Raw genomic sequence first — 25,838 nt, 5'->3', positions numbered from 1 at the left:
ACAATTGCACTCATCTCACACGCTGGTAAAGTAATGCTCAAAATTCTCCAATGCAGGCTGTAGCAATACATGAACCGTGAACTTCCAGATGTTCAAGCTGATTTTAGAAAAGGCAGATGAACCAGAGATCAAATTGCCAACATCTGCTGGATCATCAAAAAAGCAAGAGAGTTTTAGAAAAACATCTATTTCTGCTTTATTGACTATGCCAAAGCCTTCAACTGTGTGGATCACAATAAACTGTGGAAAATTCTGAAAGAGATGGGAATACTAGACCAGCTGACCTGCCTCTTGAGAAACCTATATGCAGGTCAGGAAGCAACAGTTGGAACTGGACATAGAACAACAGACTGGTTCCAAATAGGAAGGAGTCCGTCAAGGCTGGATATTGTCACCCTGCTTATTTAACTTATATGTAGAGTATATCATGAGAATTGCTTGGCTGGAAGAAGCACAGGCTGGAATCAAAATTGCCTGGAGAAGTATCAATAAGCTCAGATATGCAGATGACAGGACCCTTATGGCAGAAAGTAAAGAAGAACTAAAGAGCCTCTTGATGAAAGTGAAAGAGGAGAGTGAAAAAGTTGGCTTAAAGCTCAGCATTCAGAAAACTAAGATCATGGCATCCGGTCCCATCACTTCATGGCAGATAGATGGGGAAACAGTAGAAACAGTGGCTGACTTTATTTTTCTGGGCTCCAAAATCACTGCAGATGGTGACTACAGCGATGAAATTAAAAGACGCTTGCTCCTTGGAAGAAAATCTATGACCAACCTAAACAGCATATTCAAAAGCAGAGACATTACTTTGTCCACAAGGGTCCATCTAGTCAAGGCTGTCGTTTTTCCAGTAGTCATGTATGGATGTGAGAGTTGGACTATAAAGAAAGCTGAGCGCCCAAGAATTGATGCTTTTGAACTGTGGTGTTGGAGAAGACTCTTGAGAGTCCCTTGGACAGCAAGGAGATCCAACCAGTCCATCCTAAAGGAGATCAGTCCTGGGTGTTCATTGGAAGGACTAATGTTGAAGCTGAAACTCCAATCCTTTGGCCACCTGATGTGAAGAACTGACTCATTTGAAAAGACCCTGATGCTAGGAAAGATTGAAGGCAGTAGGAGAAGGGGATGACAGAGGATGAGATGGTTGGATGGCATCACCGACTCAATGAACATGAGTTTGGGTAAACTCCGGGAGTTGGTGATGGACAGGGAGGCCTAGCATGTTGCGGTTCATGGGTTGCAAAGAGTCAGACACGACTGAGTGAATGAACTGAACTGAACTGAATAATAGTGAAGCATATGTATGGAAAGTAAATGAATTATCTGTTTAATTCTCACACCAGTCCTATTAGGTGGTATTTTATCATCTTTTTTTTTCTTTAAGTATAAAAAGATTGAAGTGTAGTCCGATTAAGCAGCTTGCTCAGAGTTACAGAGTTTATGAGTAGTTTTCATGCTAAAATCTTTCATTTGTTTTTCAGGCTAACACCTTGCTTGAATCTCCCTTTTCCTCCTCAGGCATTACCTTCTTTTCAGGTGGGAGCTGAATATGGCAGACTGCCATTCTTTATCAGCCTCACGCTGGGCTTTGGGTTGAAGCCAGAAATTACTATGAGCATCTGTGGCTCCCAAGGGCAGGGATTGGGAAAGTAGGTGTCAGGAAAAGGTCCGAGGAGGAGGCTGCTAGTTTTTGGATTCTCTTTATACAGTCTGTTTCAATCAGAACAATTTTGATAACCTCAAATCATTAACAGATTTCAGTGTTGGAACCTTGCAACAGTTTAGGCATCGTATATTTGTACACAGAATGTACTCAATAAATGTTATTTGAATTTAATTATACTGAACCATCTCATTTATGGTTCTGGAAACTGAGACCCTGAGGTTAAGTGACAGTGGCCGGACCAGAATGTATTCTCCTGATTACTTTATAATTGCTTTTGTAAACAGTTAACTCCTTTAACTGAAACAAGACTGAGAGTTTATTAACTATTTGCAGAATGTTTATGGAACTAATTCAAATGCCATTCTCTTTAGCAGCAGTTAGTATCTGAAAAGAAATGACTTAATTTTTCCATTGGAGAAATTATGGCTTTTGTTACACCATGGGGTGTGGTGTTCTAATGGTTTGAATATGGCATTGGGAGTTGAGTGACTCAGATCTCTTATAATGACAGGAGGAAAGCTGAGCTTTCTGAAAACTTAATGCTAAAAATTTTACCCTTGCTTTAATATTTGGACTCGAGTAAATATTTGAAAAGTGTATGTCAGCAGAAGGTCTACATAATACAGTAGTATTAGTGTTTTCATTACACTGTAAATAGAGATAGGCAAATTACTCAATAAAAATTCTAAGTGATACCCATTTGAGCACATTAAAATTTTTTGAGTGATATTTAAATAATAAAACAGAAGTTTGACTTTAGATAATTAGAGCTTTAATTTGTCCTTTCTCTTTGTACAAAAACCACAAACAAATTTTACATCAGAGAAATAAGGGTATTAGATTTTTTATGTCTCTTCAGAATTGCCCAGCTATAACCTGCTTAATAGTCTTCCTAATCATCTCTCTTCTCGTACCTTTATGACTCTCTAGTATTAGTTTACCCTTCCTTGCTTCTATCATTCCCAGTCTTTGCTCTGTCCTACTTATCTTTCCTTTTCAGTTTCTATTCTTTCATCCTTCTTGCATGCTAAGTTGCTCCAGTTGTATCCGACTCTTTGTGACCCTATGGACCAGACTTCTCTGTCTATGGATTCTCCAGGTAGGAATGCTGGAGTGGGTTGCCATTTCCTTCTCCAGGGAATGTTCCCAACTCAGGGATTGAACACATGTCTCTTATGTCTTCTGCACTGGCAGGTGAATTCTTTACTGTTAGTTCCACCTAGGAAGCCCAGTGTGATATTTTTAGCAGTAAGTTTTCAGTAAGCTCCAGCTGGTGAAGAATTTGCCTGCAATGCAGTAGACCTGGGTTCGATCCCTAGGTTGGGAAGATCTTCTGGAGAAGGAAATGCTACCCACTCCAGTATTCTGGCCTGGAGAATTCCATGGGCTGTAGCGTCCATGGGGTCACAAAGAGTCGGACATGGGTGAGTGACTTTCACTTTCACTTTTTCAGAAAGTTCAGCTTCTTTTCAGCTTCCCTCCAGTCATTGTAAGAGATCTGAGTCTCTCAACTCCCAATGCCCTATTCATCCTTCTCATATTTAGTTATATTTAGAGCCTGCTATATTCTAGGCACATATTAAGTGCTGTATCAAATGCTTAAGATCTGTTCCTGTCTTCTTGGTGCTTACAGTCTAGAGATGGAAATAGATGTGTAAAATAAATGCAAGATATTAAAGGTACAGGCACTCAGATAAAGGTTAGTTGAATTCTAAGAGAATTTGGATACTTCTTGAAGTCTTTGTACCTATGATCATTTCCAAAGTAAGATTTCTGTTGACTATTTATATCATATTAAGGTTAAGGGATTAAAACTTCATAATTTAAGACACCGTGAGCTTCATTCGTAGTACTTTTTTTGAAAATAGTATGCTGTTTTGCGTAAGAAGAATAATATGCCTTAATCATAGAATGATGCAACAAATTTCCATTTCTTTCAGTATGACTATCAACTGGATTTTAAGGGCAGAGATGCAGAGACTTTGTAGTTTGACTTTAATGAAGTGACTGACCTTCACGTGAGTCACATTTTGTATGTTGACCTTTATCACATTTTTTTTTAGAAAAAGAAATATAAATATACTCATAAATATACTTATAAAAGAATTAACTTGGCAGTTCCTATGTGATGCTTTCAAATTCAATTAATATATGTAGATCAGTAATTCTCAATATATGGAAGTGTCTTGTTACTTTAGAAGTGTATGTCCTAAGTTGAGAATTCACTGTGTTGAAAAAAAGATTTCATGAGAATGTGCTACATATGTGAATGATACAGAGGTAGAAAGAATTGAGAACCATTGATCATGGAAAACCACCTGTTCTGAGATTCAGTGGCCCTCAATCCAAGTGGCAATACACAGAAGACTCTTTGACTTCTGCAGTGCATTTTCATTTTACTGCTCATTCACCTAAAAAGTATACAGAGCAGCTGGGTCTTCTCTCAATCACAGTGCAAACCACAGATGCTTTTGGCACTTGCTGATGATCTCTGTTTTGAAGAGTCTGTACTATATACTGAAAAATGTAGATAGTTGATATTCAGGATGTTCCCTCTGAAGAAAACTGATGATTTATTTTTTTACGTTTTTCAAGTGTGATTTCTGGATCATTTACAATGGTTAGAAAGCCATCTATAACTCAGATTTGTTATTGGTAATTTTTATCAAAGTTTTAAAAGTTTGGTAAACTTTTAGTGGGCACCCACTGCTCTGCTCATTGCTGTGGACACAAAAATAAGATGTGACTGTTACCATTGGGGAGCTTATAGTCTGGTTGAAGAACAAGACCCATAAATAGATAATTTTAGTAAAATACAGTAGATGCAGTACAGTCATCCCTGGGTGTCTGGGGGCATTGGTTACAGGACTCCCTGTTGATACCCAAATCCTTAGGTGCCCAGGTACCCTTAGAGATGCTCCATGATTGTTTGAGTCTATGAGTGCAGACCCTATGGATCAGGTGGGCCAACTTTAGTAAGATGAGAACAGGGGATGATGTGAGCTGACTAAAGGAACTTGGTTTGGCCTGAAAATTCTGGGAAGACATTTTGAAAATTATGCCTCTGAGTTCAGTCTTGATTAATGCTATTATTTAGCTGGAAATGTTTGGACACTACCATACGGGAGCCCTTCCAGGCAGAGGAAAGCTTAAGGTGATGGGAAACCACATTATGTGCGCAATAAAATATACATTGTTCATCTGTAAGGGTGGCAAATGAGATTAGAGAGACTGTAGAGGTTGAATAATGGAGGGTCTTTTACATCATGCCGATTTTGTATTTTCTGATTTAATCAAAGGTTGGTGTAAGAGATATTTTACAGTTGTGTTAAACATGTCATCTTGGAAATGATTTATTTTATTCAGGATATATTTTGTATAAAAATTTAGGAAATAAATTGCTTACACAGCTTAGGAAAATATATGTCTATTAATGATGTAACCCTTAAGTTTTTTTCCATATTTGTGCTGCCCCCTAACTTGCCCTTCATTTTGAGCAGGGTAAGGCTTAGTTTTTCATTTACCTATTGCTCTAGCATAAGTCTTCAGATCTAAGGCATGTTTACTAACCTACTCCAACCATTGACTTTTCTGTTCCTGTTTCTGTTATAGCCCATATTCTGCTTTCCTCTCATGTGTCTATGTCCAAGCATTTATTTCCTCCTAGAACATAAATTCCTCAAAGTTAGGAGGCATGTCTGTTTCACCTTCTTAAGTTTGGTCATGTAGTGAGTACTTAGTAAATATTTGAATGAATGAATAGCTAATCAATTTTTGCTTCATTTTACTTGCACTATTTTTAACTTCTGTCTACAATTAATTTTTTTGGTAGATGAATAGAGTAAATATAAATGATATACAAATGTACTAGAGGTATGGGTTTCATGTATCTAATCTCTAAAATCATCCATTTCTTAATGTATGAAGAGAACATGGTATTATACTAATAGCTGCCATTTATTGAATGTTTACAGTATTCTAAGTATTTAAAGCTTTCCCTCAAATTGACCTTTCCTATTGTTGTGTATGTTATTCTTTGTTTGAAAGGAACTTTGATCAAAACTTGTGCTGGCTGCATTTCCTTTATCATTTAGATCTCAGTTCAGGCTCAAATATTTCTCCTTCAGATAATCTTATAGCTGAAGTAGGCTTTTTCCTCTCTTAATTTTTCCTGGAAGTGATTTTGTTATATACTGGGGTAGTGTTAGTCTTTCCATCATCATGCTCTAATGGCACTTCGTACACACCACTATTAATAATTTTTAAAATGCTTTCTTATAAATATGGTCTTTTAAATTAATTTCTGTCACCTTCTAGAGTGTGAGTTCCTAAGGGGCAGATGGTATTTTATTATTTTTTGAGCTCCCAATGCCTACCATGTAGCAAGTGTTAGGTAAATATTTGTTTAATGAGTGGGAATTTCTTAGAAATATTCGATTCAGAGACAAAAAAACATATTCTTGTTTTTAAAATCTGTTAATGAAAGTTATAATTGGTGATATAGGGGTGGATAAATGTGCAGGAAAGAGTTAACATAACAAACTTCAGACTTCCGTCCTTAGAAGAGCCTGTTTGCAAGGTTGGCCTCTGGCTGGTATTGGTAAACTTAGATTTTAGGAGGGTTGCCACATTCCCTAACTGAGAAGAGTGACTAACTCTGCCTGAATTGTTTGTACTACAGTATGGTTTGTCCTGAACACCTGCTTTTCTTCTGGCTTCTGAAATTTTGGTACATGCTCAGCATAGAGTACTTATGACCAGCCTCAGAACAAACTTCTGGCACAGAGTCTCTGATGAGCTTTCCTGGTAGATGGTGTTTCACACATGGTGTCACAGCTCATCACTGGAGGAATTGAGAGCGCTTCCCCGGTGGCTCAGATGGTAAAGAATCCTCCTGAGATGCAGGAGACATGAGTTCAGTCCCTGGGTTCGGAAGATTCCCTGGAAGAGGGCATGGCAACTCACTCCAGTATTCGTGCCTGGAGAATCCCCATGGACAAAGGAGCTTGGCAGGCTGCAGTTCATGAGGTCAAAAAGAGTTGAACACAGCTGAATGACTAAGCACTGAGCACCTGGAGAGGATTCCCCTGGGAGAGGATTCTTGGCAGTTTCTGCTTTCTTTCCACTAGCCTTCACCCAGCATGCCTTTTTCCTTTGCTGGTTTTTCTTTGTATCCTTTCACAGTCACTAGTAAATCATGTATTAAGTAACTATCTGCTGATTTCTGTGAGTCCTCCTAGGGAATCATTGAACCTGGAGTTGATCTTGAAAACCTCTGATATAATAGGATAGATAAATTTTTTCTACTTCTAATTGGGAAGAAGATAGTAGATGATAAATAAATAAGAAAAATGTGAAGAACTAATGATGCTTGATTGGTTTGGGTAGCTGCTTTAGATTAGATGGTCAGGAAAAATTTCTCTGAGTAGGTGACATTTACATTGAGATCCGAATGACAAGAGAGAGTCAGCTGTTGGAAGATGCGGAAAGGGTATTTCAGGAGGGAGGCCAGGTGGTACAGAGTCTCAGATGTGAAAGTATGCCTGATGATTTTTGAAGTGAAGGGAGGACAGATGACCAAACGGCAGGGGACAGGCAACTTAGTAGTACAACAGATGTAGACAGGTAGCCAGGGGGGCATCATGTTACTTTCTGTAAGCCACAGTGAGGGCTTTCTCATTTTTGAAGACTTTGAAGGGTTCTGAGCTGGAGAGACAAAGATTTGGTTCATGATTTCAAAATGCCACAGCAGCTGGATACATGTAGAATGGAGTTCAGTAGAGCATGAAGTTCAGAGCATGAGTTCAGGAAGATCGTTTGGGAGACCCTCATAGTAAGATCTGTCAAAATGTTAGAGGTTAGAGTTAGAGTTGTATTTGGAAAGGGAGAAAAGTAGATAGTTTTGAGACAACATTTTGGAGGTGGTATGCACAGGGTTGGGTAATTAAATGTAGGTGATGAGGGTAAAAGGTTTCAAGAACAACGTGTAGATTTGCAGTTTGAGCAACTGGATAGATAGTGATATCATTTATGAAAACACTGAAGAGGAGATCCAACCAGTCCACCCTAAAGGAGATCAGTCCTGGGTATTCATTGGAAGGACTGATGTTGAAGCTGAAAGTCCAATCCTTTGGCCACCTGATGCGAAGAGCTGACTCATTTGAAAAGACCCTGATGCTAGGAAAGATTGAAGGCAGGAGGAGAAGGGGATGACAGAGGATGAGATGGTTGGATGGCATCATTGACTCAATGAACATGAGTTTGAGTAAACTCTGGGAGTTGGCAGTGTACAGGGAGGCCTGGCGTGCTGCAGTCCATGGGGTCGCAAAGAGTCGGACATGACTGAGCGACTGGACTGAACTGAGCTGAGCTAAAGAAGGATAGGAAATCAGGCAAATACAAGTATTTGTTGTCTTTGGAGAAATGTATACTTAGGTCTTCTGTCCATTTTTTGATTAGGTTGTTTGTTTTTTTGCTATTGAGCAGCATGAGCTGTTTGTAAATTCTGGAGACTAGTCTCTTGTTTGTTGCATCATTTGCAAATATTTTCTCCCATTCTGTCAGTTGTCTTTTCATTCTGTCTGTGGTTTCCTTTGATGTGCAAACTCTTTTGAGTTTAACTAGTTCGTATTTGTTTATTTTTGTTTTTATTTCCATTACTCTAGGAGATGGCTCAGAAAAGATATTGCTGCAATTTATGATGTGAAAGATTGTTCTGCCTATGTTTTCCTCTATGAATTTTATAGTATCTGGTCTTATGTTTATGTTTCATATCCATTTTGAGTTTATTTTTGTGTATGGTGTTAAAGAATGTTCTAATTTCATTTTTTAAATATAGCTGTCCAGTTTTCCCAGCACTATTTATTGAAGACATTTTCTTTTCTCCATTGTATAGTCTTTGCCTCCTTTGTCATGGATTAATTGAACATGGGTGTGTAGGTTTATTTCTGGGCTTTATATCCTGTCCCATTGATTTGTAGTTCTGTTTCTGTGCCAGCGCCATAATGTTTTGATGACTGTAGGTTTGTAGTATAGTCTGAAGTCAAAGAGCCTGGTTCTTCTAGCTCTGATTTTCTTCCTGAAGATTGCTTTGATTGTTTGTGGTCTTTCGTGTCTCTATACAGATGTTGCCAGCCAAATCGCCCAGTACTTTGATAGGTAGGAATATAGTGATGACTAGAACACAGTTTCTAACAAAAGTGAGTAAGTTAGTCTAGAAAGGAAGGCAGACAAGTATTCAGGACATCGCAGGAAGATGTGTGATCATGGGCCACATAGAGAATGTTAGCAGGCCCAACAGATGGAACTTAAATTCCAAAAACTGGAGTTTTTCTCAAAAATCTGTTATTTTCTATTGCTTTCACAAAATTTTTTTTTTGACTTTTGAATTTTAGAATCCTTGTGTGTATGAGATCATCTGTACTGGAGTGGGTTGCTGTGCCCTCCTGCAAGGGATCTTCCCAACCCAGGGATCGAACCCAGGTCTCCAGCATTGCAGGCAGATTCTTTACCATCTGAGCCACCAGGAATGCCCATGTTAAAAGCTAACCTAAGTCTATTTTGTCAATTTTTGCTTTCCCCTCTATTGTGTTCTTTACTTGGCAATCTCTTCATATACTTAATATGCTTTCTCTTAAAGAGAACCATTTCCTCCAGATTTTGTCACTGCTCTGTATTTTGGTTACTTATCCATCTCTCTTTCTCCCTCCTTCCTCTTCCTCTCCTCATACATACACATTTCAGAGAGACACATGTGTGTACATATGTACACACTCACATATGTGTTCATAAGTGTCCACATATACATGTTTATATATATATACACATACATATATATAGGTAGGTGGATGGATCGTTATTCAGTCTTCATCATGTCTAGTTATCTGATTTTCTCAGTAACTCAACTGAATTTATATCCTGAGGTATAGTCTCTCAGTGGAATATATAAACCCAACTGCAGACATGAGCCTGATTTCACTGTTACTACTTTGACTGCCTTATTTCATGTGGCTTCTTTGGCTAGTTTTGTGGGAATTTCCCCTTCTTTTCTTATTTATTTGTGAGTATTTTCCCTTTTAATTACACACTTGGTTGAAGAGGGTCATCTGCTCAGAGGACTCTTGAGTATGTTGTGTACCACATGGTAGATGTCAGTGAGTTCCCTTTCTACCTTAAGTTAGATTTGACCTAGCCTTATGAGTTCTTTCTTGTCTTGCTACTCTTTGTTTCTAATTATCTCCAACTCTTGCTCAGTTTTTCCCTCTTAATTGGATAGCTGCCTTAAAAAAATAATTCTTTGAATGTGTTTTAAAACAATTTTTTATTAAATCATACGTTCTTTTTAAAAAATCTTCCAGATGTTATTTTCCTCTTTTACCACCTCAGTTTATTTTGGAAAGGGTCATAGATAGCACATTCAGATAGACATTACTCAAATTTCTTATTCTAGGGCTATGCTAACCTCTACAAATACATCACGCTTTATACACTAAATATCTACAGTTTTTTGTATGTCACTTGTACATACATACATACAATTTTAAAAATAGGAAAATGGAATAAAATTAAAATGCATTTCCAAAGAACTGAAATTCAAAGTGTAAATACATAACTAAATAAATTCTGAGTCATTACTATCCCAGAAAAATATAAAATGTAACAGTTTGCTTAACATTGTTAATTGTCCTTAAAGTCAGGTGTGTTGGTTGCCCTAGTTCTCTTGAGTGTGGTTGACAGGTTTCAGCAATTAATGATACATTTTTATTAATCACTTATGCTTAGGAGCTACAGGGATTATTAATTTTAAACTTGTAATTAGATTCAGAATGACAGTGATGATAATTTAGTTGGAAAGAAGCGAGCAATTTGTGGTCTCTACCTTGAATCTTTTCTCTATCGTAAATCAACTTGCTTTGAACAGTGGGAAATCTTAGAACATTTTAGAAACTAAAGAATATATTTTGTTTTACATTAATGATTTACATTTATGTGTAAGTTTCTATGTAAAACAAGTATATTCTGTGATGTGAAAATTGAGAGATTATATTATATTCAAAGTCATTAAAATGTGGCTATAGGGTTTGGCCTTCAAAATGATATTCTTTACAACTAATTAATCAAGGTGGCACTAGTGGTAAAAAATCCACATGCCAGTGCAGAAGACAAAAGAGACGTGGATTTGATCCCTGGGTTGGGAATATCCCTTGGAGTAGGAAATGGCAACCCCCTCCAGTATTCTTGCCTGGAGAATTCCATGGACAGAAGAGCCTGGCGGACTACAGTCCATAGGGTCTCAAAGAGTCGGACATGACTTAAGTGATTTAGCAGACAGCAGGCAATCAAAATGAATCACTGTTTTACTACTCCAGGTTGGAAGATGTCATTTTACAGACCTGTTTCTACACATTTTGCACCGTTAGTAAAATTTTCGTTTTTTTTCTCCCGAGTGTGTTTAGATGAAAGGTTTTAGCAACCTGTGATAGCCTGTATTTCTTTCAACAAATATTTATTACTTATTAAGAAAGACTAAAACTAAGGGGAGAAATATCTGAAAACCCTCAGTAGTCACATTTTATCTGTGCTTACTTTTCAGCTTTTTATTTTATGAGTAATTCTTTAGTAGAAAAGAAAAGGAGATTTTTGTGCTTATTTGTCCCTAATTTTGTTATTTATTTTTAACTTTATTTGAAAAAAAGTATTTTGTATATCTGTGTCTGTACTTTTTTTCCTTTTATGATGTTTGTTGATACTAATTCTGAAAATTTCCTTTTATGATTAGGATGAAAAACATCACTAATAGAAACATAGTTCTTTTTCAAAGCAGGGAGTGGTGACAAAGTTAAGAAACTAAATTATTTTGATTGCAGCATCATACATATTTATTTTGTTTGATCTAAAAATTTACATCTATTATAACTTCTTTTGGCATTGTACAATTGGTTTCTGCTCTCTGCATACTAGAAATCAGTGGATAAGACAGAACAAACCTGGAATCCTTTTTAAGTTACTTTTAAGTGCTTTGAGAATAAAAATGATAGCTAGCACTTGAGTGCTACTGTGTGCCAGGCACCCTGTGTAGTACCTCAAATGCATTTTCATTTAATTTTTACAATGCTACCTGATTGATATTATTTCCATTTCACTGATGTTTAAAGAAAGTAGTAGTCCTACAGTATGAATCCAGTGACATCTGAAATGCTCTTCATGGTCCTGCTTTCTAAAGGACACCAGTAACTGCAGGGAAATTGAAATTGATGAGGAAAATGTTCACGATAAGGAAGTGAGATTAGGCATATTAAGAAGAGTCTCTACCAAATCTTGCTATGTAAGTTAAGCAGAGTCTGCCAGAGACCTCTCCTAAAGTTAAGCTTCCTCTATAAAGAGGAAGATGAAACTATTACCTACAAATTCCCTCAACTAACTGTCTTAACATTGTCATATTTCTCCAAAGCCTCTCATGCAGTCAAAATACGAATTGTCCTCCTCTTCAATCAGTACTCCGAAACCTGGGCAATTTCATGTCTTTACAGAAAATTTGCCTGATTTCTCATCTTTCTTGCTCCAGGGTTTTCCTTCCCAATTGCCTTATATATATGAACATATTCTCAAAATACAGCAGCAACAAAATAATCCTTTTATTCATTCCACAGTCCAGTGTTATGTGCAGAAGTTTACTTATAAAGGCAAATAAGATACAATCCCAGCCCTCTAAGAGCTTGGACTTCAAGAGAAGGACATGAATGTTACAGATATTAAATATATAACTAAATAATGTAAACAGGCATGGTTTTAAAAAATTTATTATTTTTGACTGCACTGGGTCTTCATTGCTGCACATAGGCTGTCACTAGTCGGAGTGAGTGAGGGCTGCTTTCTAGTTGCAGTGCACAGGCTCGTCATTGTGGTGGCTTCTCTTGTTGCGTTCCAGGGCAGGCAAGGTTCAGTAGTTGGTGGTGCGTGGGCTTAACTGTCCCACCGCATGTGGAATCTTGAGCAGGGATTGAACCCATGTTCATTGGCAGGCAAATTCCTAAACCACTGCACCACCAGGCAGTCCAAAAGGCATGTTTTCACGGAAGTCTTAAAGATACTGTTGTAGGAGTCTATTTTGTTTGTTTGTTTATTCAGTCAGTCATGTCTCACTCTTTGTGACCCTTTGGATGATAGCCAGCCAGGCTCCTCTGTCCCTGGGTTTGCCCAGACAAGAATACTGGAGTGGATTGTCATTTCCTTCTCCAAGGGATCTTCCCAACCCAGAGATCAAACCCCCGTCTCCTGGGTCTCTTGCATTGCACATGGATTCTTTACCCACTGAGCCATTGAGGAAGCCTCCTAACTTACTTGGCTAAATCCTACTTTTCATCCAAATATTTGGCTCCTGACCTTCTGTTGTTTCTGCCTTAATTGTTCATCAGGGGTCTGGTTTTACCTCAGTGTGCCCGTTTTCTTTCCTTCTCCTTGGACTTCTCCATTGCTAATCTAGTTGCTTACAGTTCTGATTTCCTTTTTTGATGGACAGTAACTTGGGAGAGTGTCAAGAAGACAAGACATGGTTGTTATCATTCATGTTTTTATGACATAGCAGTAGGGATTAAATAAAATAGGTTTTTGTTTCATATAGCATAGGGGTCATTTAAAAGATTAAAATCCTTTCCCTGTGCTTTTTATAGTTACACATAACTTATGTTAAAAGATAAAAGTATTACAGAAATATAAAACTTAGAACTGAAAGATGCATTCCCTAAATATTTATTGAGTGCCTACTATGTGATAAGATACTATTAGTTATTGAAACGTAATTGCTGTTAATAGTTTGGTGTATATTCTTACAGCTGTTTTTAAAGATCTTTGAATCATATAAGGAATAATATTTACTAAAATAAAATCATACTTAAAATTGCTCTTTTATTTCTTTTCATCACAATATATTTTGGATGATTTTCATTTAGCATATAAAGATTCACCTATTCATTTAAACTGCTAGATAGTATTTTTTTGACTGGATAGACCATAATTTAGGTAATAAAAGTCCTATTGACAGATTCCTGATAGTTTTCAGTTTCTTTTTTCACAAACAGTGATACAATGAAAATCCTTTTACATATTTTTTTGGCATATCTGTTTCTGGATCATAAACTTCTAGAAGTGAAGTTACTAGACCAAATGGGTATATTCATCTTAGAATCTTAATAAAGATTGCTTAAGTATCAACCTTCCTGTTTCCCGTTTTATCAACACCAGATATTATTATTATTTATACTGCCTGCCAGTCTAATTGATGAATATGTTTCATTGTTTTAATTTGCATTGAAAAATTATCAATGAGATAGGGCTTTCTTTTTTAGCTAGTTGTATTTTATGTATTTTGCCCTGTACTATGTTCATGTCCTTGGCCCAATTTTCTGTTGGACTGCTCTTTATTTTGATATGTTACACAAAATAGTCCTGTCATATGTTAGAATTTTTTTCTAAATATATACTCTAAATATAGTTTTTAAAAATATATTCTGTACCTTACATCATAGAAGTTTTAATTTTATAGGTAGTCATATTTCTTATTCTTTCTTAAAGCATCTTCATTTTGTTTCATGCTTAGGGATTCCTTTCCCAGCAAGAACAATAAGAGTCCAAAAGAGTCTCAATATCAGTAGTACCTTTTGAGTTTTTTCATATTCAGGATTAGTGATGTCCATCGGTGTTCGTTGCCTTGTTTCTTTTATTGTGTTCTTAGATTTTGATCTCCCAACTTAGCGTGTACAATTTGGCACTTTGGTGTGTTATTATTTACTGTGTGGCAAATTAGAGTATAATGTGGGATCATCTTGGACTCTGCTTAATTGAATATCAACTTATAAACACTTATGTTTGGTGCTAATTAATAAGAAGGGTGACCAGAAGTCTGTTTGCCTGAGATAGTGTAAGTTTAACCTGTTTCCTAGTGTAATTTTTAATAGTGTCCCTTTTCACTGCTGATGTTAAACAAATAAAACCAGCCAGTTATTGTACCAGCAGAATAAGTTTATTTTCTAATAGGAGAGAATTGCAATTTGGGACAAGCAAACAACAGTAAACGATAGGCATATCTGGAGAATGGAGGAGAGGGGCTTGCTTTTATAGAGAAAAGGAGGAAATTGGGGAGGGCTGCAGGGGTTCTTCACTGACTGCAGGTGGCTAGCAGCTTGTCCTTGCTGGGTCGGGAGGAAATCTTCCTTCCTGTTAGTGCCTGTAAGCTGCCACGAATGATACATGTGTGAGAATTGCCCCTTCAGGGTTTCCTGACTTCATTTTAAACGAGATTTCCTTTATTCATTTTCATATTACTCACAGAAGTGCCTCATTTTAGTTAAAAATTATAAGGATTATAAGGCATAGTTTTTCATGAAAAAAACTATTCTAATATTAAGACTTCAGTTGTTTCTGTTTACTTTATTCCTCCAATACTTAGTGATACTTCATTTGCTTTAGCTTTAAAAGAAATAAAACCTCTCAGTTCTATGTGAGGTATTTCTAGAGCAGTGATGTTAGCATATAGCCTCTTAACCTTCATTCCCAATATCCAGAATAATACTTGCTTTTTAGAATAAAATGTCCATCATCATTCTTGTTTATCTGATATTGTCCTAAAGATGATGAAGCATTTGTTTGTGTGTGTATATATAGTTTGGTTTTATTTTGCTAAATATGTGATAAAATCTTTTCAGGTGGATATAAGCACATCTTTTAAACATCACCAAATAAATCTTTATTTATCACATTAATTTTTGGTGTTGAATATATCCACTGGTATGAATGAGTTTCTGCTTGGATCATTGGATTTGTCACATGCTAAGCAATATTGTTTTTAACACAGATCCCTGTGAGATTCACTTAATGCCAATCCTTATTATACTATAACAGCATTGGTGAAACTTTGGTATGTGCTATCAGCCAGACAGATTTTTATCTAGCTTATTTTATCATTCAATCAGTACTTCTGCAGCCTTTTCTTAGGTAGCACTGTGTCAAAAGCTTTGTTATAGTGTAGGTGAGTTGTGTCCATTACATTTCCTTTCTTTACCAAGTCTAAAGATTTATAGAATTTAGAATTAACTTATTTTCACTACTGATTATAAACTACAACTCAAGCTGTCTTATTCTTTCTAAAACTATTACTTTATATTTTGCAATGTTTTATGAAGTTGTCATTTTGAAAGATGAAAGTTTCATCTCTGGGAGACACTGGGACATGGATTTGATCCCTGGGTTGAGAAAGATCCCCTGGAGCAGGAAATGGCAACCCACTCTAGTATGCTTGTCTGTAGAATCCCACGGACAGCGGAGCCTGGTGGCCCTCTGTCCATAGGGTCTCAAGGAGTAGGACACGACTGAGCGACTGAATACACACACACAATATTTGAGAATACTAAACTGATGAATAAAATACTAAATAGGAATTTCTAACCATGTTACCATTAGCTTTTAAATTTTACTTCCGTTGGGTAAAGATATTTATTTATAGGTATTTTCAGTTTCATACCATGTAAACTGTGGACAAGAATTTTAATAAAAACTTTGTGCTTTGAAAATATTTATTTTGGCACTGAAATAAAATATATTATTGAAGTTTATACTGTTATTTTTGCAGTGGTGTAATATAAGCAGAAGTATTTGTTTTATTAGAAACAGTCATGCTTATTGTTTTATAACACATAAATATACAATGTACTATATAATGTTTGTTGTTTTTGTGTTTCTTCTGCAGAGAGTGATAATGAACTCTCAAGTGGAACAGGTGATGTGTCTAAGGATTGTCCTGAGAAGATCCTATATTCTTGGGGAGAATTGCTAGGAAGATGGTAAAAATTTATTTTTCTTATTGAAAATTTTATATTTATATGATTGTTCATCTGTTGTATTAATTAAAAAACTGCATGTTTATGTATCTTTATATTGAGATAACTTAGGGAGTAAATATAGATAGTCATCTAGGTGTCAAGCCCTCAACCAGCAGTTGAGTTTGGCAGTTGGAAAGATGAGTAGGAAATATTGTGCAAAGGAGTCCCAGAAAGCACAACCAATAGTGTAGGAGGAGAGTCAAGCTAAACACAAGTGAATAAGTCTATCAAGAACGAAGTGCCCAGCTGCTGAAAGGTCACGTTGGAGGAAGCCTGAGTATTTCATTTAGTCCAGCAGTTTGAATGTCACTGGTGACTCACACAAGAAACTCTCCATAGAGAGGGAGGAATGAAAGCCTGGTTGGACTATATCTAGGAGGAAAGGTAATCATCAGGTATAGATAGATAACTCTCGAGAGAAGTTTTGCTATAAAGGGGTGATAAGAAATAAGGACATATTAGTAAGTGAATGTGGGTTGAGAGATAATTTGAGCATGTACATTGTGTGCTGCTGTACGTGACTTGCAGAGAGAGAAAATTTGATGATGCCACAAGAGGACACAATTGCAAGGGAAGCTGATGAATAGGCAGGAAGAGATGGGACTTGTTGAGTGATGGAGTTAGAGTTAGGAGCATGATCATGCTGCAAGTCAATGACAGAGCCAGGGTTTGAATCTCGGCAGTCTGGCTCCAAAGGCAGGACTTTTTAACCAGTTGGACAGGCTGCCATTTCTATAATGTACATAGATTTCTGGATTCGTTATTATTGGTGCATGTAGAAGGTTTAGTAAGCGAGAGAATAGACTCAGAAAATTGATACTGTTTCCAGGCTTCTAGTATGAGTTTAAAAAGAAATAATGAGAATGACAGTATGATGGACAATACAATAAAATACGTTTATGACTAATTAGACAGCCAGTTGAGATCTTCACTCTTTAAAATTGATTTGTCCACAAGATTTATAACTTGTTTCAATATAAAGCATCCTTGTAGGCTCTAGGAGATACACAGGTAAACACATAGCTCCTACCTTTGAGATTCACAAGCAAGAAGGGTGGGAATAGATAACAGGCCATTTTAACAAAATAACTGAAAAACTGAGGTTATTTCAAATTTCTTAACCATTTTGTTATGTTTCTTTTCTGTGAAATGACAATCATTTGATTCTTGAGCCAACTTAAAAATATCATCTACTTTCTCTAAGGAACTGTACTAGACACTCCTGAGTTAAAGATGAACAGTAGAAAGTCCCTACCCCCAAGGAGTTTACCATCTTACAGAGACAGTGAAAGTGTTAGTCATTCAGTCGTGTCTGACTCTTTATGACCCCATGAACTGTAGTCCACCAGGCCCCTCTGTCCATGGAATTCTCCAGGCAGGAATACTGGAGTGGTTGTAATTTCCTTCTTCAGGGGATCTTCTGACCCAGGGATTGAATCCAGGTCTCCTGCATTGCGGGTAGATTTACTGTCCAAGCCACCAGGGAAGCCGCTAGAGGCATATAGACATTAAAGCAGAGAATTGTGACATAATGGATAAATGTTTCTGTTAGCACCCAGTGAAAATGTTGGAGTGAACACAGGAGTAGGAAAAAAAATACAATAAACACGATAAAGACAATTCCCAACAAATATTTTAAAGGTGAAGTTGCTATTATGGGGACTTCCCTGGTGGTCCAGTTGGTAACCCGGGGACTCAGATTCAATCCCTGGTAAGGGAGCTACATCCCGCATGCTGCAACTAAGACTTTGCATGCCTCAACCAGAGGTTCTCGGTGTCACAACAAAGACCAGGCACAGCCAAACAAATAAATAAAAGTAAATACTACTAAAAAAGATCTTGGAAAATAACCTTTAAAAAATTGCTTTTATTATGCTTTTTATTATTTAGAAGGTAATTTTGGAGTCAGAAGAAATTGTTAATAGAGTAACTAGTTAGGACATAACTGAATGGGTTGATGAGGTCAGTACCAAACTCATGGGCCTTCTGTATAAAGTGTAGTTCCAAATGGAGAAAGAATTCTAAAGTAGAGTTGATGGGATTCCTCAGCTACCATTCAGTGTACATTTTTTCAGAAATATAATCTTTCTACATTATATTTTTTGTAGTAGACTTTAGCTAACTCATTTATAGAATCTTAGGGAACTTTTTTAAAGAACTTAGATAAGTGGTTTTTAGACCTGTAGAAAACTTTTTGAATCTTCTACAGTTGAAGTATTTTTATGTTTACTTGTCTCATTGTAGTTGTGTCATGACAGTTTATGTGAAAATGATGAGATTTGCCTAATTGAGAGAAGTTTATTTCTATTACACAAGAATTGACAAAGTTTTAAAATTGCTCTTGGCGTATCTTTTTTAACATTAATGTTTCTGTGGGTTTAGAGCATTTCAGTGAGTCTTAGGAATATTAGTTAGGGACTTACAAGAAGATATTTTTGTGATTCAGTTAGGTAGGGCACCTATTGTGCTTCATTTTGTGCTTTGGGGGAAAATTTTGTTTATGAGGAGACAGCCTGTGTTATCAAGGGGTTTTTAAATAAAACGTAGTTGAAAGTATTTTGAACTTACTGTGAAACAATGAGATCACTATATCAAAATAAAGTGAAACTTTTATGGATAAAATCAGAACTCAGATAATGAAATATACTATTAGAAATATATAAAGGGAGACTCGGAGAAGGCAGTGGCACCCCACTCCAGTACTCTTACCTGGAAAATCCCATGGATGGAGGAGCCTGGTAGGCTGCAGTCTATGGGGTCGCTAAGAGTCGGACACGACTGAGCAACTTCACTTTCATGCATTGGAGAAGGAAATGGCAGCCCACTCCAGTGTTCTTGCTTAGAGAATCCCAGGGACAGGGGAGCCTGGTGGGCTGCTGTCTATGGGGTTGCGTAGAGTTGGACACGACTGAAGTGATTTAGCAGCAGTAGCAGCAAAGGAAGACTAATACTAATTTTAAGTTATCAGAAAAAAATAAAGATACTATGGGAAAGAAAATGGAAAACACAGTAAAAATTCAGTGATGGAGGTCTTCATATGAAATTGGAGTTAAAATGTTTTGAAATACTACATAAAAAAGTGAGCAAACAAAAGATTTAGAGAAAAGGAGAGGAAGAACGTCAGGGAGAGAGGAATTGAGGAAATGTTTGTGATAGAAATTTGGGAAGATCCCCTGGAGAAGAGATTGGCTACCCACCCACTCCAGTATTCTTTCTTGGAGTATTCCATGGACAGAGGAGCCTGACAGGTTACGGACCATAGGGTCACAGAGTCGGACATGACTGGGCAACTAACACACTTGTGATAGAAGGACTTGAAAACACCAAACTGAAAGTGGTAGCAAGATTTTTTTTTAATGTGTTGGATATATTCAGAATGGTAATGCTGATGTCTTGCATATTAAATAATTATTTAAGGAATTGGGGCAGAATTATTTCTGGAAAACTGTTTCTGGTTTTGAATTGTATCAAAGCTGTTGAGATTCTTCTTTTTTTTTTTTTTTTAACATAGAATAGAATCCTGTTTTTATTAGACTACAAATTGAAGGAGTAAATTAAGTTATTAATTTGAAATTATATTGACCTGAAAATTATCAAACAATATTTTTTAGAGAAAAACTACAGTGACAAAATCTGTAGTATGAACTCTTACTGTGAGAGCAAACCAATGGACACTATTATTATTGAATTAAAGTATTAACAGATTATCTCTGCATGGTGGGAGTTAGGGTTTTTCTTTTTTTTTTTTTTTTTTCTTTTTCCCTTTATTTTTATTAGAAGACTAGGAGAACACTGTGCTGACCCTGAACACTTAGATGTAAGTTAACTTTTGTGGTAGGAAGATTTTCTAACCAAAACACTAACGGAACTTTGTGATAAAATTTAAGTATTGGTTTACTATATATAAATAAAACTACCTTCAGACTATTCATTTACCTTTGTTAGACTTTCAGAAAATTGATACAGATTTAATAGGCACTTTGATTGTATTCTTCATGACTATCCTTATTATCAAAGTGGGAAAATATGTTCTTAATCCATGATCTCTCAACCTAGGCAAACATCAGCAAAATGATCCGCCAAAATATCTAAATTCGGAAAACATGAAGAATTCAAATCACTAAGCGTGAACATAAATAGCTTCCTTCCTTTTCACATCAGTATAATGTTCAACTTTTTCCACTAATGAAAAAACCCGGTGAAAGCATATACATATCAGAACAAAGTATGTGCTCTTGCTTTTCCTAGTGATCTTTAATCTATCTCTTTTCTTGAAACTTCTTCATGTATCTTGATTAACTTAAAGTGAGACCTCGGTTGACATATATAGGTCTTACCATTAATGAGGGAAGGACAAATCCCCAACTTTACTTGATGTTCCCCATCTTTTAGTTTCAGTTCTAACTATTCCTTTTTCTGAGAAGACCTTTTAAAGTGGGTCAAGCTGCTGCCCTTACATTCTCATATCTTCTAGCCACCTACTTCCTCTTCTTCTTTTATCAAAATTGCCCCAATTCTATAAGTGACCTCTGAGTATCATTCAATGGCTTTTCTTCTCATTTCTTGATTTCTCTGCTGTTTTTGTTAGAAATTATAGCTCCTCTTTGAAATTCTTTCCTAGACAGCCTTAAAAAATAAAGTTCTTTTTTTTTTTTTTAAATAGAGAAAGTTCTTATATGCCCAAACAGTTTCAAGAAAAGATGCCTCTTTGAAGGTAACCAGATGAATATACAACTGCTTTATGATGCTGTTAAATCAGTGAGACTGTTTGCCTTTAAAAAAAGCATTCTTTAGCTTAGCTGTATTAGTTGTTCATGTTAATTTAGTCTCATAAATCTATTCTTTTATCTAAAAGTATTGAATACTTATATATAACAGGGTACTGCTCTAGATGCTTCAGATATATAAGTAAAGAAGATAGAGATTCCTTCCCTTGTGGAATTTACATTCATGCATTACAAACTTCCCAATTACTACTGTTGAGCACATCTGGTTTATGTGTGACTTTTTTAATCATTTGATACCTGTATTGCTTCTAGTGCAGAGTTCAACACTTGTCCTAACTAGATGCCTGCTTGTAAGTCTCCTGATAGCTGTAGTTAATGTATTAAATCAATGACCATATGTAATTATATTTTTATTAGAAATACTGAAACAGTGACTATTTTTATAAATTGTCATTTTATTTGGATCCTCTTTGGTCATAGATGCATACTATAGCTTTTGGCTTGGTAGCCATTGATAGCAGTATCTCTTAAGTACAGGGTGTTGTATACAATATAATTAATTACTGTATCATTACCAGAATAGTCAGTAATTTAGAGCTGTTAATCATGTTGTATTATGAACTCCCCAGTTCTTTTTAAATGTCAGTCTGTAAGTTATTTCAACTGGTTAAGAACCAACCTGCAATGCAGGATACCCTGGTTCAATTCCTGGGTGGTGATGATTCACTGGAGAAGGGATAGGCTACCCACTCCAGTGTCCTAGGGCTTTCCTGTTGGCTGAGATGGTAAAGAATCTGCATGCAATGTGGGAGACCTGGATTTGATCCATGGGTTAGGAAGATCCCCTGGAAAAAGGGATGGCTATCCACTCCAGTATTCTTGCTTGGAGAATTCCATGGAGGGAGGAGCCTGGCAGGCTACAACCCATGGGGTTGCAAAGTTGGACACAAGTGAGCCACTTTCACGTCACTATGAAGATAAATAGTGCCTGGGTTTTAAAGAGAGGAGAAAAAGGTTTTCTATTATGCCTGGCCAAATAGACAAGGGCCAGCTAGAAGCTAGAATATTGGTTGAGTTTAATCATATTACAGTAAAAGCTGTATTAGGGACTGTTGACTGTTAACGTTAAGGTATGTGTTTGCATGTGTATGTGTGTGTGTATGTCTGTGTAAGAAGAGAAAGTTCAGATTCAGAATCTTATATAATTGATTATGCAAAGTAATTTGAGCCAATATGATATATAATCAAGCTATTTTTCTCTTCATTTTGCCTGCCGTATTGGAAATACATGGTAATAGGATGAGTGGATGTTAGGAGGCACAATGAGTAGAATTGGTAGCAATGGAGATAGGTAGGAGTGCAAGGATTTTGGAGTGGTTGGGAAAATAAAATGCATTAGATTTCTTGATAGATTAGTAATAAATTATGGGATAGAGAATAATGTGAACAGTAACATCTAGGTTTCTAATTTGGTTGAATTGTGGTGACAGTCACTGAGGTAGGACACTGTGGAAAACGATCAGGTTTAGGGAGAAAGAATATGAGTTTGAATTTGAGTATGTTGATTTCTGGAGCTCAGAATTCATGGAGATGGGTAGTAATGCCCAGAGATCAGAGAGTGGAGAGAATTAGATCATTGAGGGAGAGTGGAGAGATTTACAGTTTGAAACACTTTAAGAAGCAATCATCAGTGGGGTTTGTGAGGAGGGAAAAGAGAGTGCTTTGTCACTGATGCCAAGGAAACAAAATAGTCAGTAGTGGAAGGACTCAAAAATGTCTCTGGGACATGTGTACCCCAATGTCCATCGCAACACTGTTTATAATAGCCAGGACATGGAAGCAACCTAGATGCCCATCAGCAGACGAATGGATGAGGAAGCTGTGGTACATATACACCATGGAATATTACTCAGCCATTAAAAAGAATTCATTTGAATCAGTTCTAATGAGATGGATGAAACTGGAGCCCATTATACAGAGTGAAGTAAGCCAGAAAGATAAAGACCAATACAGTATACTAACACATATATATGGAATTTAGAAAGATGGTAACAATAACCCTATATGCAAAATAGAAAGAGACACAGATGTACAGAACAGACTTTTAGACTCTGTGGGAGAAGGTGAGGGTGGGATGTTCTGAGAGAATAGCATTGGAACAAGTATATTATGAAGGGTGAAACAGATCACCAGCCCAGGTTGGATGCATGAGACAAGTGCTCGGGCCTGGTGCACTGGGAAGACCCAGAGGGATGGGATGGGGAGGGAGGTGGGAGAGGGGATCAGGATGGGGAATACATGTAAATCCATGGCTGATTCATTTCAATGTATGACAAAACCCACTACAATATTGTAAAGTAATTAGCCTTCAACTAATAAAAAAAAATGGGAAGAAAAAAAAAAAAAAAAAAGAAAAATGTCTCTGGAATTTAGTGGCCTGGAGAGAGGTCATGTGTTACTTATATAGAAGAGAGAAGCTGTGCTGACCTGAGCTGAGGAATGAGTGTGAGGGAAGATAGAGAGAATGTGCAGTCATCCTTTAGGGAGATGTGATGTGCAAAGGGGGAAGACAGTATGACATTTGGAGTATTATGTGGGGTTGAATAAAGGTTTCTTTTATATGGGAGATATTTATTGGAGTTTTAATAGCTGTCGATACACAGTGCTGACATTGAGCTCAGTATAACATGTTCAGTTCAGTTCAGTCACTCAGTCGTGTCTAACTCTTTGCGACACCAGGCCTCCCTGTCCATCACCAGCTCCTGGAGTTTACTCAAATTCATGTCCATTGAGTCGGTGATGCCATCCAACCACCTCATCCTGTGTCATCCCCTTCTCCTTCTGCCCTCAATCTTTCCTAGCATCAGGGTCTTTTCAAATGAATCAGCTCTTCACATCAGGTAGCCAAAGTATTGGAGTTTCAGCTTCAACATCAGTCCTTCCAGTGAACACTCAGGACTGGTCTCCTTTAGGATGGACTGGTTGGATCTCCTTGCTGTCCAAGGGACTCTCAAGAGTCTTCTCCAACACCACAGTTCAAAAGCATCAATTCTTCGGTGCTCAGCTTTCTTTATAGTCCAATTCTCACATCCATACATGACTACTGGAAGAACCATAGCCTTGACTAGACAGACCTTTGTTGGTAAAGTAATGTCTCTGCCTTTGAATATGCTTTCTAGGTTGGTCATAACTTTCCTTCCAAGGAGTAAGCGCCTTTTAATTTCATGGCTGCAATCACCATCTGCAGTGATTTTGGAGCCCCCCAAAATAAAGTCAGCCACTCTTTGCACTGTTTCCCCATCTGTTTGCCATGAAGTGATGGGACTGGATGCCATGATCTTAGTTTTCTGAATATTGAGCTTTAAGCCAACTTTTTCACTCTCCTCTTTCACTTTTATCAAGAGGCTCTTTAGTTTTTCACTTTCTGCCATAAGGGTGGTGTCATCTGCATATCAGGTTATTGATATTTCTCCCAGCAGTCTTGATTCCAGCTTGTGCTTCATTCAGCCCACCCTTTCTCGTGATGTACTCTGCATATAAGTTAAACAAGCAGGGTGACAGTATACAACCTTGACGTACTCCTTTCCCAATTTGGAACCAGTCTGTTCCATGTCCAGTTCTAACTATTGCTTCCTGACCTGCATACAGATTTCTCAAGAGGCAGGTCAGGTGGTCTGGTATTCCCATCTCTTGAAGAGTTTTCCACAGTTTATTGTGATCCACACAGTCAAAGGCTTTGGTGTAGTCCATAAAGCAGATATAGATGTTTTTCTGGAACTGTTTTGCTTTTCTGGTGATCCAGCGCATGTTGGCAATTTGATCTCTGGTTTCTCTGCCTTTTCTAAAACCAGCTTGAACACCTGGAAGTTCATGATTCATGTATAACCATGTAGTACATGTAGTATATTTAACATGTAGTATATTTAATTACTTTGAATTACTCTTATATTATTCATTATGGGACTCATAATTCAGAAAACTTTGCATTTAATTTCATGAGAAATGCGCTTAGCCCTTGGCACACTGTTGTTTTTAGTTATTTTTATTTTATACTAAGAGTTCAGAAACTCAGCTAGCCCTCAAATCATGTATGTTTTTCCTATTCAAAAATATGTTGTTGCTGTTGTTCAATCTCTTACTCATGTCTGACTCTTTGCAACCCTATGAACTGCAGCATGCCAGGCCTCCCTGTCTCTCTCCATCTCCCGAAGTTTGCCCAAGTTCATGTCCATTGCATCAGTGATCAGAATCAAATAATAAAATTACAAAAAAGATCCTTTTATGAAGCTGCTCCTGGCTTGCTTTGGCGCAGCATTCCTTTGCTAATTTTAAATGCTGTTGGAGAGTGAAGACTAGGCAGCTGGAAGGAAACCCATGTGTCATATAGTTTACTCAAATGTAAGTCTTCTCAGGAATAGTTAATAATCTTTCTACTTGACATATTTTTTAAAATCAACTTTTTTTTTTAATTCTTTTTTTTTGTGTGTGGGGTCTGTGCTAGGTCTCGTTGCTGCAAGGGCTTTTCTCTAGTTGCCGTGAAGCGGGAGCTGCTCTCTAGTTAGGGTGTGCAGG

At 37.0% G+C, this 25,838-nt stretch overlaps 1 protein-coding gene across 3 annotated transcripts in view; it reads left to right on the top strand.

The window, feature by feature from the left end:
- Positions 1–25,838, top strand: part of RABGAP1L (RAB GTPase activating protein 1 like) — a 677,279-nt gene that overhangs the window by 171,873 nt on the left and 479,568 nt on the right. For all 3 annotated transcript variants that reach the window (XM_020902280.2, XM_070474047.1, XM_020902281.2), the window contains exon 12: positions 16,407–16,500. In XM_020902280.2, coding sequence (XP_020757939.2) covers positions 16,407–16,500 — 94 coding nt within the window. The remainder of the gene's footprint in view (positions 1–16,406; positions 16,501–25,838) is intronic.

The sequence above is a fragment of the Odocoileus virginianus genome, chromosome 11 (assembly GCF_023699985.2).
Source record: "Odocoileus virginianus isolate 20LAN1187 ecotype Illinois chromosome 11, Ovbor_1.2, whole genome shotgun sequence".
Classification (NCBI taxonomy): domain Eukaryota; kingdom Metazoa; phylum Chordata; class Mammalia; order Artiodactyla; family Cervidae; genus Odocoileus; species Odocoileus virginianus.
Note: the sequence above shows the minus strand (reverse complement) of the source record. Positions and strands in the feature narration are given on the sequence as shown.